The sequence below is a fragment of the Megalobrama amblycephala genome, linkage group LG1 (assembly GCF_018812025.1).
Source record: "Megalobrama amblycephala isolate DHTTF-2021 linkage group LG1, ASM1881202v1, whole genome shotgun sequence".
NCBI lineage: Eukaryota > Metazoa > Chordata > Actinopteri > Cypriniformes > Xenocyprididae > Megalobrama > Megalobrama amblycephala.
Window position 1 is genome coordinate 33,180,715 of NC_063044.1, and position 19,977 is coordinate 33,200,691.

At 36.5% G+C, this 19,977-nt stretch overlaps 1 protein-coding gene across 1 annotated transcript; it reads left to right on the forward strand.

Annotated features, from left to right (window-relative positions):
• Positions 1–5,988: 5,988 nt before the first annotated feature.
• kcnj4 (potassium inwardly rectifying channel subfamily J member 4) lies at positions 5,989–18,703 on the forward strand. The gene is given in 4 exon segments (XM_048190235.1): positions 5,989–6,498; positions 12,412–12,567; positions 17,119–17,213; positions 17,216–18,703. Coding segments are annotated over 3 exon segments (1,512 nt in total). The 5' UTR covers positions 5,989–6,498; positions 12,412–12,544; the 3' UTR covers positions 18,610–18,703.
• Positions 18,704–19,977: the final 1,274 nt, after the last annotated feature.

A 19,977-nucleotide genomic window follows, 5' to 3' on the forward strand; every position in this document is an offset into this window, starting at 1 on the left:
ATGACCGAAATATGTAATCGTTTTGGTAGTGATAAAAGGAAACACATAATTATTTATTTGGGGGAATTAAACAAAATTTTAGTACAGTTATGCAAATCATTAGTATTTTAATCTGTTTTAGTATGTGAGTTAAAATCCTGTAACATGATGTCCCTACCGAAACTGTGCTGTCACGACTGAAACAGGGATGTTTTGTCAAAAATAAAGTATATTGAATGATCAACTAAGATGTTATTTTAGTGTTTGGTTCAGTTCAAACTAATGAAACCTTCACTTTGGAATCAATTTGATAAACTTTATGCCTTTTACAAAGAAAGATTGGATTCAAAATACAACAAATCTCATAAATTACACTTGAAATATTGTTAAAATTGTAATTGTTATTGATTTACCTGTGAAAACTTTTTTTTTAATAGCAAAAATATATTTACAAGGTGTAAACAAAATCTTAATAGGTCAATGTAACCCTTTATCATTGTGTTTCGGTAATGACAAATTTGGGTAGAGGAAAAATATTCCAAAACTTTCTGAAAATACACTATGAGAATTAACTGTACAATTAATAGAAATGTGTACCTTGGATATTATACAATTTGCATACATACAAAATTTGTGGAAAAAGACATTTTTTTCAAGACGTTTCCAACTCTGACTTTGAACCAATTCTGTAGAATGGCCCATACAGATATCTCTTGTTTGTTTCTACAGATGCTCATCATTACGTAGGTGGGCTTTGTAGGTTTATTTTAGCTTGTCATTCTGTGACTTCGGATGGAAAACACTGGAAGTTCAGCTGTGAAACAGACCACACAGATCCGCTGCTTTGGCTACATTCATATCACAGCTCAAATCTCTCTCTCTCTCTCTCTCTCTCTCTCTCTCTCTCTCTCTCTCTGAGATTTGCATTGTCAAGCATTTGCAGTTCAGCTGCATACAATGTGAATAATGCAAAATATGTAATTTAAATTATTATACTCAAATGGAGCGTAAAATAGTCATAGTGCAAAATAATAATTAAATAAAACTGCAGCAGTATGCTATATTATGTTGCGATAAACAAGCTTGAATAAATAAAGTAATGCATTAGATCGTCAAAATAAAGAATGAAAGTGTAGAGAAGGATAAAGTGGACAGTGTCTATACCAGTGTTTTCCTCTAGAGGACAGTAAAACTCCCTCTTATACTGCATAATACACTCACAAAACATTATGTACATGATATAACACGACAAACTAATCCAAACAAACAGACAGACAAAAGAAAATCACATATACTTCAGGTCCTAAATGATTTATTCATTTCATGGCTCATGCAAGAACCTGTTGTAAAAGCTTTAGCCTACTTTGAGCCAAGCTAACAAAAATATGTTCTAAACACTTAGCTAGCTAACGTAAGCTACATAAAGTTAACCTGTATAAACGTTATTTCTGACTGTTATCTGAACGTTTAAAACGTCCAGTTCATGTTTATAAATGTTTACATGTTTTAAAACAGGGAACATTCCATTTTAACATTTTGTAAACATCATAGGAACGTTACTTTTGAATGTTCCTGAACGTTCTGAAACGGAATGTCAGAATTCTTCAGAGGGGAAAAAAACGTTCCATGAACCGATGTAGAACGTTTTGACATTATTAAAGAACAGATAACTTTGAACAAACATTCTATTAACGTTAATTAACGGAAGAACGTTTGTTCATAACATTGAACACCTTAGCCAAAGTTCTGAGAACGTTCCCTGTTAGCGGAGTTAATTCCTCTTTGAGATAAATGTGGATGAACTGCAGGGCATTAACAAATATTTAGCGCATGATGCTGTTCATATGTGTTCTCCTGACGTCTGAATGAGCGTTTGTGAGAGACACCGTTTACCTTCAGTGCTGTGAGTCTGTTTAAGCATTTTGGGTGCGTTTGAATGGCTGGACTGAGTGTCGCATGTAAACTCAGTGTGACAGAGAGAGGGGCAGTCAACCATTCGGGATCAAATTAGGAAGTTAGCAAAGGTTCTTTCTTACATAACTGTGAAACACCGCAGTAGTGTGCAAAACGGCAGAAAACGAGAGAGTTTCCACACGACTGCGTGAACGGCCACAACACGCAGGACAAGCTACTTAACCGGTGAAAAGAGAGAAAAACACTGGGGTGAGAGGGAAGAACAGCAGTGCGCTCTTGTTTCAGAAGGAAAGGAAAACCTGGAAAACTGACGGAGACAATGGTGTGTCCATCAGAGGTCGTGGGAATTTATCAGGACGCCCAGAGGCGATTACAGGCTATTAATACACACACACACACACACACACACACAAACACACACACACTGGCCTCGAACAATCACTCTGTTCTGTTGTGCTGTGTCACTGCCTCTCTCTCACAGTAATTTCAGACATGTTTGAGGAGCAGATGTTACAGCAAATCTGAGTATTGTCTTCATATTCATAGAAACAAATGGCACTTAATCCCAGCTAACAGGGAACATTCTCGGAACTTTAGCTAACGTTCTGCAACGTTAAGAGAATTCCAAAAACGTTAATAGATCATTCGTTCAAAGTAGCCTGGTCTTTAATAATGTTATCAAAATGTAAACACAAAAACATTCTAAAATGGAACATTCCCTTACATTTTTTTTTCTATTTGCAAAAAACCAAGATAAAACAGTTTTTAAAAATATTTTTGAACACTTTGAATGTTCTGAGAACATTCAACTTACTGAGAACGTTAGCAAAACGTTCTTAGAATATATTTTTGTTCACTCATATTTGGGATGATTGACAGATGTAAAAATGATAAGGATAGAAGTTTCAGGTCTTTAGCTTCGTTTTAGGTCTCTCTCTCATATGAGGGTAAAAGTGCATTAAATTTCTTCCTGACCTCTGCGTCCTTCACCCTCTGACCTCATGCTACCACCATCGACCCTGTGTGTCTGTGTGTGTGTGTGGTATTTAGGTTTTGGGTCATGTCCCGCTTGAGTCAGAGAGGATCACCTGTCTGTCTGAGCGTCTGTCTGTCTCTCTCTCTGATCTGGAGAGGAGGGATGTTTTATATCCAATCAAAACAAATGAATATAGACTTATTAAACATTTAGTCTCTTAACTACCAGTGCGAAGCTGTTTGTGTCATACTTTAACTTCTCATTATGACAGCAGCATTAAGTTTCATTTTCGGTGAAGTTTTGCAGGGATAAAGGGTTCATTGTATGAAGCACCAACACAATCTCATGGAAATATGTAACTATTTGCTCAGTTGGTGACTAATTCATACAATCTGCTTATAGTTATGTTTGGGGGTGGACCTTCAAAAATCGCACACAATTTGGTGTTTTCAACCCCTTGTGAAATCTGCAAGGGGTGAAAACTTTCGCCCACACATGGATTCCAATTGAAATTACTGGATTGCATCTGTGAAAATTTGCCAAACAATAGTAATTATGACACATTAGCACAGGCAAATATGTACACCGATCAGGCATAACATTATGACCACCTTCCTAATATTGTGTTGGTCCCCTTTTGCTGCTAAAACAGCCCTGACCCGTCGAGGCATGGACTCCACTAGACCCCTGAAGGTGTGCTGTGGTATCTGGACCAAGATGTTAGCAGCAGATCCTTTAAGTCCTGTAAGTTGTGAGGTGGAGCCTCCATGAATTGGACTTGTTTGTTCAGCACATCCCACAGATGCTCGATTGGATTGAGATCTGGGGAATTTGGAGGCCAAGAAAACACCTCAAACTCGTTGTTGTGCTCCTCAAACCATTCCTGAACCATTTTTGCTTTGTGTCAGGGCGCATTATCCTGCTGAAAGAGGCCACAGCCACCAGGGAATACCGTTTCCATGAAAGGGTGTACATGGTTTGCAACAATGCTTAGGTAGGTGGTACGTGTCAAAGTAACATCCACAGGGATGGCAGGACCCAAGGTTTCCCAGCAGAACATTGCCCAAAGCATCACACTGCCTCCGCAGGCTTGCCTGCTTCCCATAGTGCATCATGGTGCCATGTGTTCCCCAGGTAAGCGACACACACGCACCCGGCCATTCATGTGATGTAAAAGAAAGCATGATTCATCAGACCAGGCCACCTTCTTCCATTGCTCCGTGGTCCAGTTCTGATGCTCACGTGCCCACTATTGGCTCTTTCGGCGGTGGACAGGGGTTAGCATGGGCGCCCTGACTGGTCTGCAGCTATGCAGCTCCATACGCAACAAACTGTGATGCACTGTGTATTCTGACACCTTTCTATCAGAACCAGCATTAACTTTTTGAGCAACAGTAGCTCGTCTGTTGGATCGGACCACACGGGCCAGCCTTCGCTCCCCACGTGCATAAGTGAGTCTTGTCCGCCCATGACCCTGTCGCCGGTTCACCACTGTTCCTTCCTTGGAGCACTTTTGATAGATACTGACCACTGCAGACCGGGAACACCCACAAGAGCTGCAGTTTTGGAGATGCTCTGATCCAGTCCTCTAGCCATCACAATTTGGCCCTTGTCAAACTCGCTCAAATCCTTAAGCTTGCCCATATATATATATATATATATATATATATATATATATATATATATATATATATATGTGTGTGTGCATGAATGTATAGATTAAAGTTGCTTTGAGTATGACTTGTGCACTGAAACAACAAGAGCACATTTTTGTTTGTCTTCTTATTAAACACGGCCTCATTCCATGATGTCCTAGCAGGATCCTCTCGTCTCAGCTCATCTGTCTCTGTATTTTCTCCCACACACACTCCTACTGTCACTCCACGGCTGTCATATGTTCGGATTTGCCCACCTCCTCATTCAGGCCTCCACCGCCAAAAATAAGAGCTCACACAACAACCGTGCATCTCCATAGAAACCATGTAGTCACCGCTCTAGAATCTCTCAAACGAAATAATCAGGACAGAAATACAGATCAGAGGTCATTAAAGCAACGTTCACAGACATTCATGTGTTTCTTAGGATGCAAGTTGTGGTGAACCTGTTCATTTTTGTATTTGTAAACATGTTGTTTTCATCAGATAGACTGGAATTTCTCATTTCTGTAGATTTTTCAGTTTCTTCACTCTTAAAACTAAACATTCTTTATTGGTTCCATGAAGAACTTTTAGCATTCATGGAATCTTTCAATTCCACAAAAGGTTCTTTATAGTGGATAAAGATTATTTAGACTATTAAAATTTTCTTCCTTTAAGAACTGAATCACTGAAAGGTTCTTTGTGGAACCAAAAATGGTTCTTCTAAGGCATGAGTGTCCAATCCTGTTCTTGGAGGGCCACTGTCCTGCAAAGTTTAGCTTCAACCCCAATTATACACACCTGACCAGCTAATCAAGATCTTACTATGGATACTAGAAACATCCAGGGCAGCGTTTCCCAAAAGCATCGTAAGCTTAAGTTGATCGTAGCTCCATTGGTTTCAATGGAGCTACGATCAACTTAGGCTTACGATGCTTTTGGGAAACGCTGCCCAGGCAGGTGTGTTGAGGCAAGTTGGAGCTAAACTCTGCAGGACAGTGGCCCTCCAGGACTGAGTTTGGACACCCCTGTTCTCGGGCCTCGCTGCGAAAACCCCCTTTTGGAACCTTTATTCATTTTTCTTAGTGTGAAGAACATTCAAATGATCTAAAGAATCTTTTTCCACTATAAAGAACCTTTTTCGGAATGGAAAGTTTCCATGGATTCTAATGGTTCTTCATGGAACCAATAAAGAACCTTTATTTTTAAGTGTATGGTATCACTGCAAAAACACCCTTATTTTTAAAAGTGTGTATAGTCTAGATTATGAAAGAACCCCAGTTTTGGTCATATTCTTTCTGAATCTGAATCTGTGTTCATTTTCTACTCAGAAAACACAAAAAGAGATACACGAGAGAACATTTTATGTTTGGATGCTAAAATACTTTGACAAGAGAAGAAAGCAAGAAACACTCCCTCTAAGAATAAATTCTGTAGCATTGAAGAAAATGAAAATGACGAAAATGGGCATTTATCCCACAGACAGAAGCAACACAAAGATAATTCAGTCAGGACACTGAATATAAACGGAACAAGTCAATCGACGGTCTTTCATTTCATTCCCACATCCATCATGTCTGGACTAATTTGGACTGAATTTCACTTGACATCAATCTGAAGTGAACATAATCGCAGTGACAGGCTCGCATCTTTCTCCTCCTCCTCCCCCGTTATCCGCCGGTCACCCACATGAGCGCGAGACCGCGAGGATGAGGAGGAGAGCGCGCGCGCGCTCGGAGATTACCGCGTGAGTGAAGTCAAAGAAGAGAGACCGGAGGGATTAACCTGCGAAAACTACAAGAAAACATGAATTAAAAAAAAAACCGCGGCGCTGGTAATATCGTGTTAAAGATGGGTGTTTTCGGAGAATAAAAAAAAGGAAGAGAGAACGGAGCGCGCGCTTAATTACCGCCAAAACACGAAGTGACCTCGAGCAGAAGACAGGTTTAAGGCAAATAACACGTTTACAGATTAGATATTTGCTTCATTAAGGTGAGTAATTCTTCATATCTTCTTGTGTACAGTAAGTCAGATGTCTCTTTATTAGTGATTTAAGAGTTTTTCCCTCCATTATGACGTCCATTTGAAGTTATTTATTAACGGCTTTAGGATAAAGATGTCTCCTGCATAACGTTACTGTGTAAAATTTTTGACAGTATATGATAAATATATATACATTTGTTCTGTTTTATAACAATAAGAGTGGTGTATACGTACAAACTAATGTTTTAAATAACAGACTATTTGATTTAGGTACATTTATTCGTAATTTTCACTAACATAAACACCGATTTAAAGGACTGGCGTACAGATGGTCAGATGGAGGATGAATGCGGCTGAAACAGAGAAAAGAAACCTGATGTTGTAATGAAAAGAGATTATTCTCTGTTTGAGATCACGCACTGATTCGCGCTCCGCATCTGGAGCTTTACCGGATTTACCGCGCGCGCTAAACTTACCTGCGCGTCATATTTTATGTCACAGTCTCAATCCCGCAGATTTGAGACCAACATCTGCCGCACAATGAAAGCCCTGCGGTATGTTTGGAGTAATTTTAAAGTTTTCTGACACACTATTTACCTCAAAGGTGTTTAAACTTCGAAGCGCGGGAAACTGGAGTTCTGACGTCTCGCTCATTTGAGGCGTGTCAGACGGCTAGTTTCCAGTGGAAAGCGCTAAATGTGCCGGAGAATCTGCCACGTGACTTCATTTGATTCCCCTGATCAATGAGGGCTTAATGCACTCAATGCACTGATGTTTCCAGTCGTACAGAAATGTACAATTGTTTTAGTTATAGTTTGGACAATGCCTAATACCATAATATAGGCTACATGCAAATACTGTGGTATGCATTTGGTAATCATTCAGTACCATGGTATATAGCAAAGTACCACAGTACAAATTATGGTTCATATTGTCAAAACTGTATGAAAAAAAGTCTATCAACTCTCAAAACAGACAACATTGTAATTTCCGCCAAAAATATCATTTATTAAAGACCAGATAACTTTGAACGAACGTTACTGGAAGAACCTTTGTTCATACTTATGAGAGAATCTTGCCAGAGCGTTAGCCAAAGTTATGAGAATGTTCCCTGTTAGTAGCCTATAATGCCCACAAAAAGTATCTGAACACCAAAATAACACTTAAATGTCTGAATATTAGTACAGACAGAAGTTTGTTGTTTTGAATGCTGAATCAATAGAGATAGTGTTGAAGATGAAGACAGTCAGTATTGTGTTTGTTTCTCATAAGTGGATCATGCTGATAGTTAATGTGATGAACTTGGCTTGTTTGAACAGTCCTGTGGCTCAGACAGGAGATCATGGCGCTATCAATGTCAGCAAGGTCATGGGTTCAATTCCCATGCATGACCTGTTTAAATGTATTGAATGCAGTGCATAAAAGTGGATTTTTCCTGGATAAAATAAGAATTAAAAAGTGAAATTAAGTGAAAACCAAAGAAACCAACGTTCTTCCAGTAACATTGATACAGAATGTTTGTTCAAAGTTATCTGGTCTTCAGTAATGTTCTCAAAAGGTTAGCACAAAAACATTATTTATACATTGTTCATAGTGTTTTTGTTTTGTTTTGTTTTTTAAGTTTTAGTTAGACATTTGTCTAATGTTTTTTTTTTTAAATGTTACTACTTGTGTCAGAACGTTCAGAGAACAATGAAAAGTAACGTTCCCATAAAGTGAAAATGTGACTGCGGTGAACACATACTTATTGGGACCACTGTAAAAACACAATAAATCAAAAATAATTAATAGAAATTAAAATTATAAAAAAAAAGCACATCAAAAGATGCACAATATATCTGCCACCATATTGTTATCAGCCGATATATGTTCAGTTTTAATGTTATCATATAGGTCAAGCTGATATATTAAAGCCAAGAAAAAATGGATTATTTCCTTCACTCTAAAAACTAATTCAGGGGACCTTTAGTTATATATATATTGTTGTGAAATAAAAAATCAAGTTCTGAAATGCTGTTAGACTTTTTACTTGTAATTGTTATTTTATTAAGCTTGGATGACACACATATTATGCCTATTGATTCGATATTTTCAGTTAATCAAAAATGTATTTAATTTTAAGTTCTGTTAATGTAAAATACAATCTGATGACGTGTAAACATGTTTCATTGTTTTGAGTTGTATGAACACTTCTTTTAATTTAGACGTGAAACTGGGCTGGGATTTATATTTCCCATCATGCTTTGCCCATGGCACTTGAAAGGGAGAGTAAATGCTAAAATTAAGTGTTATATAATGGTTTTTGCACAAGATTAATGGTAAGGGAGATTTAGCAGTAATTAGTGTGTTGTTATGCTAATTTAGAAGAGTTTCTGTTAATGCGGTGCTTGGTAAGTTCATGTTACTTAGAAATGCGTATTATTGTGTCCAAAATGTTTCTTAAAACATTATGTTGGATCAACTTAAATAGTTGCATTCATGTTGACAATTATTAAGTTCATGTTACTTAGAAATGTGTTTTTACTGTGGCTAAAAAAACGTCTTCACTTTACTTAAAACATTATGTTTGATCAACTCAAAATATTGCTTTGAATTAATGTAATTCTCCCAATTGGCTTAAGTTAAAAATTCTAGTGGAAAACGTTAACATATTTTTATTTGTTGAACCAATGTTTTATTTTTTAGAGTGTTCAGCTGAGACACTTCAGATTGTTTTTTCACCATTATGGTTTTGAATTGCTTGAAATATGATTGAAATCACTTATATAGTTAAGCACATCATAAGTCTGTCATATAGGCTACATAATATTATAATGAGAACATTATTATCGTGTGCTTGGGACATGGCTTTTAATGGTGAAACTTTTGTTTTTGTAAAGAGGCTCTCAAAAATTATATAAAAATTTGGATTTAGATTTATCAGCCAATATTGGTTATTTGCTTTCAAATATAAATAATTATCGGTTATCGGTATTGGCCAAAATTTTCATATCGGTGCATCCCTAATCAAGATCTTCATTATTTATCTAGTAAAGAATACTAAAATATCAGATCTGCTCAAGTCTGAACTCACCTTCTGTCACTCACACACACACACACAGCATCTCAGATTACACTGCAGGATCCTCAGGACTAGTTTCTCTTGATCTGCTCCTCATATCACTGTTAAAAATGAGAGATGAGGAGATTATTCAGAAATCATTTACTGGATTAGGAGGAATCAAGAAAGAAACCTTCTCCTCACACACACACACACACACAACCAGGGATTAAATGTGTTTGTGTTGTGTAACAAAGGTTAAGTCCATTTTCATTGTAAAGAGCAGTTATTGAGTCACATGCGTCTGTCCTGTTGACATCTGCGTCTCCCAATCCTCCACATGAAGAACTTGAACCATTTACTACATCATTTCAGTTTAAATGATCACAAGACATACAAATCTCTTGATTGATGTATGTGATGACAGAGATCATCAAACAGAAATCTGTCTCTAGTCACTTTTATGTAATTTCAAGTGTAATGAGTGAAATATAAAATGCAATACAATATTTATTTATGGCCTCGTTTTTTGAGTCTAGATCTAGGTACGATGAGTCACTGGATCTCAGAGTTCTAGGAGTGTACGGACAGAGAAGATTATTCAGGTAATGAGGTGCCAAATTGATGAGGACTTTAGCATTTTAAAATCAATTCTAAATTTGACAAGTAGCCAATGAAGTGCAGTTAAAATTGGAGTTACCGGCTCGTATTTGCGGGAGAAGTCTTGCAGCTGCGTTTTGCGTGAGCTGTAGATGGGAGAGGGAAGACTAAGAGACACCATAATAAAGAGAATTACAACAATCTAGATGAGTTGTTACGAATGCATGAATCACAGTTTGGAAGTTACTCTAGGATAAAAAGGGTTTTACTTTAAAAAGTTGAATTGCACAGATGCACAGATTTCTAGCACATTGAGTTTCATATGGGGCAAGAGAACCACTGTCAACCGTTTGTAGTTTTCCTTAGGCCCAAATAGAATTATTTCTTTTTATTTTAATTTAAATTTAGAAAATTCCTTGAAAGACAAAGCTTGAGTCCTTTTAAACAGGCCAACAGTGGTTGTAAGCTGTATTTATTGTTATATTTTAAGGGAAAATAGATCTGAGTATCTTCAGATGAAAGGATGCTCCATATTTATTAAAAATGGAAGCATAAGGTAGTTTTAAGTGTAAAAGTGTAAAGGGAAAACAATACCGGCCTGAGGATTGATCCCTGTTGGACTCCACAGAGATATACTAGAGGAGGACTGATGACCAATACAAACACTAAACCATCTGTTTGTCAGATAAGAACAGAAATACTGTAAGTCTGTGCCTGCAGATATCTCCAGACGTGTCAACAGGACCTCATGGTCGAACAAATCAAATGCAGCACTCCGATTTAATAAAACTAAAGCCATGGATTTCACAGAATCAGTTTCTGTAAAAATATCACTTGAAACTCTTAAAAGGGCAGATTCAGTACTGTGTAAAGCTTTAAATCCAAACATTTCATGAAGAGAATTCACAGCCAAATATGACTCTAATTGTGTCAGTACAACTTTCTCAAGGATATTTGAGATAAAATGGAGATAGGACAAAAGTTAGAAAAAGAGGAAGGATCCAGGCTTGGTTTTTTAAGATATGGCGTCAGCAAATTTAAGACTGTCAGGGAAGGAGCTAGTAGACGAGCATTTGTTAATAACCAATAACAGGCCAGAACCAACTGTGTCATGATTTTCTAAGGAAATGAGGTGGAATAATATCCAGAGGACAGGGAGTTGGTTTTAGATGACCAACAATTTCATTACATGAAACCATATCAGTAGGCTCCAAGATCCACAATAAGCAAATGTAAACACTTTATAGACAATAAGACTGAACATGACTGAACAAACACAAAGACATAAACAAAAAACATTTAGTCAACTGCCCAGATTTACTCAAAATAAATATTAAACATTGACTTTATTTAATAACATTTATTAGACTTTAAAATATTTTCATGAAAAAAAGTTTTCAAAGATTTTGTACAATAAATGCAACATAGATATTTTGACATTTAATTTAAAGACATTCAGACATTTGACTTGCATATTAAGTTTATTAGTTTATTATGTGATGCATATTTGTCACTTGTCTTCATAAATGAAACTGGTAGGATTTCTGGCATAGTTTATTATTAACTATATACATGTAATTTTATTAAAATAATCATACTAATCATACTTCAAATTGCTTAGAATCAGCATAAATCTGTTAAATGTATTCAGTTAAAAAGTATGAACAAAAGTATGGCTAGCTGTAGAACAAGCAATATTCAGTTTGTTGAAATATATGAGATTGAAGCAAATTTCATTTATTCTTAAATATATAAACCTAGTTATTATGTATTAAGTTTATTAGGACTATTACAGAAATCTGACCAGTTTTATTTATGTATGGCTGACAAATATGCAGTTTATGTTAAAACTGGAGATTTTATATGGAACTCAAATGCATGAATCTTAAATTTAGACCTAAATATATTTTTTTTTTTTTGTGTGTATTTGGACACTCAATGCCTGAATGTCAAAGCAAGTAGCCATTTATTGTAGAGAGCGACAGAAAAGTCTTTTTTTCATGAAGATTATTAGGCTGGAATGGTTTAAATGTTTTCTCTGAATGTAAGAATGGTCAAATATAAACATTTAGAGAACATGCAAATCAGTGATGTTGTTAGCCTACATCTGTGTGTGTGAGAGTGTGTGCGTCAGGTCTATTTTAACCACTGCTTTGACCCAGATCACGGCATCCAAACCAGAACACAAATATAGTTTCTGTCCACTTCAAATCAAACCTCTCCGAATCAGACTGAATGTTCTCCACATCACGTCTGACGCTTCTGTTTTTCTTTGGCTGCAGTGTGTGAGAAACATCGAGGCCTGTGCGTCGTCTGTTAGGATGCCGATCCCCAATCTTTCAGAGTAAACGGAGAACGTTGTTCTGTCGCATCACTGAAGACAGCAGCACAAACACGGTGAAGATCAAATACAACATGGGAAGCAACCGAGCCAACAGGTACGACCAGAACATGTGTGTGTGTGTGTGTGTGTGCATTTACGATTTATGGGTCATTTGATAGTGAGCAATATGGGATAAAATTTGGCTCAAAAATATGCAGAGTTTACTCATCGCCCATCTAACGTTCCCAGAACATTAAAAACATGCAGTGTTTTTTTTTTAAATGTGTTTTTTTAAGGTAAGGTAAGCACCTTCAAGTGTGTTTGCCAACTGGCGATCGCCATGAAAAGGACAAGTAGCTCAAATGTTGCATGTGTGACGTGCGAGAACCAATGAGTTCAAGCTTCCTTGTTTGAATCACTCAAAAATCATTTATTTACTATTTATTTTTATCTGCCATTACACTATAACTTTAATGTACTTAAAGCGTGCGCAAACCACTAGGAAAATTCAAGTATCGGTACTGGCAGATACTCAGCATTCAATGACTTAAATCAGATCGGGGCACAAAAAACATCCATGGTTTGGAAAAATTATGACAGATTATTAAAGGGTTAGTTCACCCAAAAATCAAAATTATGTCATTAATGACTCACCCTCATGTCGTTCCACACCCGTAAGACCTTCGTTCATCTTCAGAACACAAATTAAGATATTTTTGATAAAATCCGATGGCTCAGTGAAGCCTCCATTGCCAGCAAGATCATTTCCTTTTTCAGATGCCCAGAAAGCTACTAAAGACATATTTAAAACAGTTCATTTATCAACCTTAATGTTATGAAGATAATACTTTTTGTGCGCCAAAAAAACAAAACAACGACTTTATTTAACAATATCTAGTGATGGGTGATCTCAAAACACTGCTTCACGAAGCTTCGAAGCTTTACAAATCTTTTGTTTCGAATCAGTGGTTCGGAGTGCGTATCAGTGGTGAACCTTTGAAATTTCAAAACACTTATGACATAACAAAGCCTTGTTTACTGAAATCACGTGACTTTGGCAGTTTGATACACACTCTGAAACAAAAGATTTGAAACAAAAGATTTCTAACAAAATTCGAAACAATTCGAAATAAAAGATTTGTAAAGCTTCCAAGCTTCATGAAGCAGTGTTTTGAGATTGCCCATCACTAGATATTGTTGAATAAAGTCGTTATTTTGCTTTTTTGGCACACAAAAAGTATTCTAGTCGCTTCATAACATTAAGGTTTAACCACTGTAGTCACATGAACTGTTTTAAATATGTTTTTAGTAGCTGTCTGGACATCTGAAAGTGTTACTTAACTGGCAATGCAGGCCTCACTGAGCCATTGGATTTCATCAAAAATATCTTAATTTGTGTTCTGAAGATGAACGAAGGTCTTACAGGTGTGGAACGGCATGAGGGTGAGTAATTAATGATATAATTTTCATTTTCGGGTGAACTAACCCTGTAATTTTTTGGGTAAAATACCTCTTAATAATATTAAGATATATTATCTATTATACAAAAAAGAAGGTATTTTGAGAGATGTCTCATTGTTTTTTGTCCATACAATGAAAGCTGTGTTGTTTGGTTTTCAACATTCTTCAAAATATCTTCTTTTGGGTTCAACATAAAAAAGTAAGTCATAGAGGTTTGAAATGACATGAGGGGTAATAAATGATGACTGAATTATCATTTTTGGGTAAAATATCCTTGACATCTATAGAACAAATAGTAAAATGCTCAAGTCTTAAAATGATTTTGCTCATTTTCTCAGCTGGTTTGAGTCTTTTTGAACTCCTGCTTTCATAACATTTTTCCTTTAAGACTAGCAGAGAGAAAACATCCAAAATACAGTGAAGTGTTTATTTTATTGCACTTTATCTATTTGCATCAGTAGATTTCTCTTACAATAAATATCTTTAAATATTTGCATCTCCACTTCAGCAGCACTTACATGCACCAAAACTTACAGTTTTATTCCTAACTATATTCTGAAGGTTTTTACTGAGGGGTTTGTTTAAATATCATTTTATTCCTAAAAACATTTTGATAAAAAGACATCCAAAATTCCCTTGGTAAAAACCTTTATCTTCAAAATGTCAACAAAATCAAACAAGAATGCTATTTAATTTGCAGCTTTTAATGTCATTTACAGTCGCTCTTGTGCTCCACCAAACATCAGTAGATGATTGAGAGTCAGTAACACTGTCAGACTGTTTATGTGTTTGTTTATTAGTATAGGTGTGTGTGTATGTGAGAGAGAGATATGGATCAGGTTATAATCCCTAAACCTTCACTGACCGCAATCCTGATATGGCTAAATGACTCGCCTTCCCTCATAATCCCAGATGAGGGGCAGGTAACTCACACCTGAGTCCCTCGACCCTTCATGGACAAAAACTGAAAGAGAGAGACAGTGAAAGAATGGAGAAACAGTCAGTTCTGATTCCACTGACAGTCCATTCGTTAAAAGTTCAGGAATTCATCAGGAGGATTTGTCCTGTGTTTCTGGAAGGATACGCATTAGTGACTCATGGTTTATCTGAAGTGAGTGCGTGTCCTTTAGAGCGGTCACTGGAAAGAACAAATGCTCCAATCAGATTACAGCTCTTGACCTGTCCTCCATCACATTTATATAGCGCTTTATACAATACAGATTGTTTTAAAGCAGCCTCATAGTAATAACAGGAAAATAATAGAATCAATGATACAGACTTAATTTTGAAACAAGTTCAATTTCAGCTGTAAAGCAGCTTTAAAAAGACAATAGTGTTATTCAATCCCAGTAACAGGAACATTACAATAATGTTTGTAGAATGGAATAATAAAATATAATGTTCAAAGAACATTCAGACAATTGTTTTTGCCACTTAATAGAAACAAGCAAAACTCTCTCAGAACATATTTTAGTTAGCTAGGATGTTGATTCAATTCAGTTCAATAACAGTGTCAATATTGCAAAACTCATCAATTATAAAAAGACTAATGTAGAGATGATTTACAGCTGAAATTGAAGACAATAGTGTTCAGCTAAGTTTATTTTAATGTTGAATCAATTTAGTTCAATAGCAGTGTCAATGTTGCAAATTAATCAATTATGAAACATCCAGCTGAGCTTCAATGTTGATTCAATTTAGTTCAATAACAGTTAAAATTCAATTACTAATTGAATTTTAGCTATAAAGCAGATCTACAGAAGACAATAGTACCATTATTCAGCTCAATTCAGTTCACCAATTATTGATGTTGTAAAATATATCAATTATGAAACATTCAGTTGAGCTTATATGTTGATTCAGTTCAATAAGTATCAATGTTGCAAAACTAACCAATTATAAAAAGAATAATGTAGAGATGATTTACAGCTGTAACTGAATTCAGCTAAGTTTATTTTAATGTTGAATCAATTTAGTTCAATAATAGTGTCAATGTTGCAAATTCATCAATTATGAAACATTCAGCTGAGCTTCAATGTTGATTCAATTTAGTTCAATAACAGTGTCAATGTTGCAAATTCATCAATTATGAAATTAAACTGAGTTTCAATGTTGATTCAATTTAGTTCAATAACAATGTCAATGTTGCAAAATTAATCAATTATGAAATTAAGCTGAGCTTCAATGTTGATTCAATTTAGTTCAATAACAGTGTCAATGTTGCAAAATTCATCAATTACTAATTGAATTTCAGCTATAAAGCAGATCTACAAAAGACAATAGTACCATTATTCAACCCTCAATTCAGTTCAACAACTATTGATGTTGTAAAATGTATCAATTATGAAACATATTCAATTGAGCTTCTATGTTGATTCAGTTCAATAAGTATCAATGTTGCAAAATTCATCAATTATGAATTAAATTTTGGTTATAAAGCAGACCTACAGAAGACAACAGTGTAATTATTAAAGGATTAGTTCACTTTCAAATGAAAATTAGCCCAAGCTTTACTCAATCTGAGTTATATTAATAAATATCCTGACGCATCCAAGCTTTATAATGGAAGTGAACGGGACCAATGAGTATTAAGCTGAAGAAAGTACATCCATCCATCATAAATGTACTCCAGGGGGGTTCATAAAGACCTTCTGAAGTGAAGGGCTACATTTGTGTAAGAAAAATATCCATATTTAACAAGTTATAAAGTAAAATATCGAGCTTCCGCCAGACCGCAATGCCAGTTACACTTTTTCCGGAAGTTGAATACTTAAGGCATGCGAGAGGCATCACACTTTCTTTCTATGTTGAATATGTTGAATATGCGGTTTGGTGGAAGCTAGATATTTGACTTCATAACTTGTTAAATATGGATATCTTTCTTACATAAACGTATCTCTTCGCTTCAGAAGGACTTTACTAACCCCCCCTGGAGTACATTTATGATGGATGGATGCACTTTCTTCAGCTTCAAACTCGTTGGACCCGTTTACTGCCATTATAAAGCTTGGATGTGTCAGGATATTTATTAATATAACTCAGATTGTGTTCATCAGAAAGAGGAAAGTCATATACACCTAGGATGGCTTGAGGGTGAGTAAATTTTCATTTTAAAGTGAACTAATCCTTTAAGCTCAATTCAGTTTAATGAAGATTCAAATCAGTCCGGCTTTCTGACCCCAAACTCTTCTGTCCTCTCTCTCAGGTACAGCATCGTGTCTCCTGACGAGGAGGCACTGAAGATCTCCACCCTTGGCCTCCACAACGGCCACGGCTCTGGCCGGCTGCACTCCCCCGGAGGAGCGGAGGTCCGAGCGCGTCAGCGATGGCGATGGGCTCCGGCTACAACGGGAGGATCTCCACGTCCGGTGGAGGCCAGCTGCGCAGCCGCTTCGTCAAGAAGAACGGCCAGTGCAATGTGGTCTTCACCAACATGGACGACAAGCCGTGGCGGTACCTGGCGGATATATTTACAACGTGTGTGGACATCCGCTGGCGGTACCTGCTTATGATCTTCTGCTCCACTTTCTTGGTGTCCTGGTTCATCTTTGGCTTGATCTTCTACAGCGTATCTCTGGCTCACGGGGACTTCGATAATGATCGCGTCAGTGGTGGGAAGCAGTGGAAACCATGTTTGCTGCATGTGGAGGGATTTGTAGGGGCCTTCCTGTTCTCCATTGAGACCCAAACCACTATTGGCTACGGCTGGCGCTGCGTGACCGAAGAGTGTCCCGTAGCGATCGTGACGGTGGTGGTGCAATCGATTGTTGGATGCATCATTGATTCCTTCATGATTGGCACCATCATGGCCAAAATGGCACGTCCAAAGAAGAGGAACCAAACCTTGCTTTTTTCCCAGAACGCAGTGATTGCGCTGCGTGACGGGAAGCTGTGCTTGATGTGGCGAGTCGGGAACCTTCGGCGGAGCCACATTGTTGAGGCTCACGTCCGGGCGCAGCTCATCCGACCCTACGTGACGGCTGAAGGCGAGTTCATCCCGCTCGAACAGATGGATCTAAACGTGGGCTACGATGAAGGCACCGATCGCCTCTTCTTAGTGTCGCCTTTGGTCATTGTGCACGAGATCGACGAGGACTCGCCGCTTTGGACCATGAGCCGAGCGGACCTCGAGTCTGATGACTTTGAGATCGTGGTAATTCTGGAGGGAATGGTGGAGGCGACGGCCATGACCACGCAAACGCGAAGTTCCTACCTCTCCCGCGAGATCCTTTGGGGTCACCGCTTCGAGCCAGTCATCTTTGAGGACCGCGACCGCTACAAGGTCGATTACGCTCACTTCCACAAAACCTACGAGGTTCCCTCGACGCCCGCCTGCAGCGCTAAGGAGTTGAAAGAACTGACTGGGCGCCATTCGTCCGCTTCGTCCCGTTCCGAGACGCCGGACAGCCGCTGCCACCGCGGGGCCCAAACGCTCTTCCCACCGCACTCACCCAGCGCCTTCTGCTATGAGAACGAGGTGGCGCTGTGCTGCGGAGAGGACGAGGAGGAGCGGACGGGCGAGAATCTGACCAGGGTTCCCACAGACTTCCAGAAAATGTTCCAGGACTCGGCCACAATGACCTCCGGCAGCAACATGCTCTGCGTATTAGACATGGACAATCAGATTGAGTTTGACATTCTGCAGACTGCCATACCGCTCGACCCCATGACTTACAAGAGCGAGTCCGAGATATGACATTCCCACAAGTAAATACATTTATATTTATTTAACCACCTTTACAAAAATAAATACATTTATTATTTATATATGAATTAATGTATATAAATAAATATTTACATAAGTTAATTATTTACTCAAATGTATTATACTTATATGGAATAATTAATTTATATAAATATAGTATTTAATTTATTTAATAAATAATATATATAAATATTTATTTATATAAGTTATATAATATAAATATATTTATAAACAAAAATACATTTATATTATTTACAAATCCTAAATATATTTATTTATGTAAAGGTATTCTATATAAGTACAATTATATACAAATAATACATTTATAAAAAAATATATGTTATTTATATATAAATGTATATTTATACAAATAAATATATATGTAAATTTCTCAAATATATAGTATATTTACATAATATAACAAATTTATAAATTAATAGAATACTTTTATATAAATAAATGCATTGTGCATAAATGCGTAACATAAATAATATATGTGAAAAAAACACAAATACAACATTCATATATAAATAATAAATGTGTTTATATAATGTATTATATTTATTTAAATACATTTATATACACATTCATTATTAAATGTATATTTAAATGTTCATATAAATGTATATTTAAACAAATATAAATATTTGTATTAGTAAATTATTCAAATTTATTATACTAACAAAATGTAACTAATATATACATAATTTATTACATAATATATAATAATTAATACAAATGTATATAATATATTGTATCATATAAATATGATACATTTGAATAATTTACTTATATAAATAAATATAATTTAGATAAGTAAAACATTTGTATATAAAGAATAAATGTATTTATATAAATTACTAAATTTATTTGTTTAAATTTATTATATTTATATGAATAAATACATCTATTATATATATATATATATATATATATATATATATATATATAATTCGCCTTGCCTGCATTTGTTTTGTACTTTGCTCATCGCAGTCTTCCCAAAGGAGGAAGTGGGTGTGTTTGGCCTCAAGGAACACGCGACCCTAAAGGTCGTGACCTCATGTCATGTCACCTAAATGGTCATTCACAAGATCACACGAGGGAGGGTCACATAATGTGGCTTCCAGTGGAGATCAGACGCATCCATGAAACTGATGACAGAAAATCAGACTAAGATGCCAAGAATGAAACAAGTGAAGCACAGATAAAGTCACCAAAGGAGACGAGCTCAGGACGGACTGATGTTTCTCCCTGTACTGTAACGTCACGCTGCGTTCACGTCTACAGTTACCGTAGTACCACGTGCTTCTTTATTGTTAACTGTGAGTTCAACAAAAGACTTGAACGTAAACGCAGCAA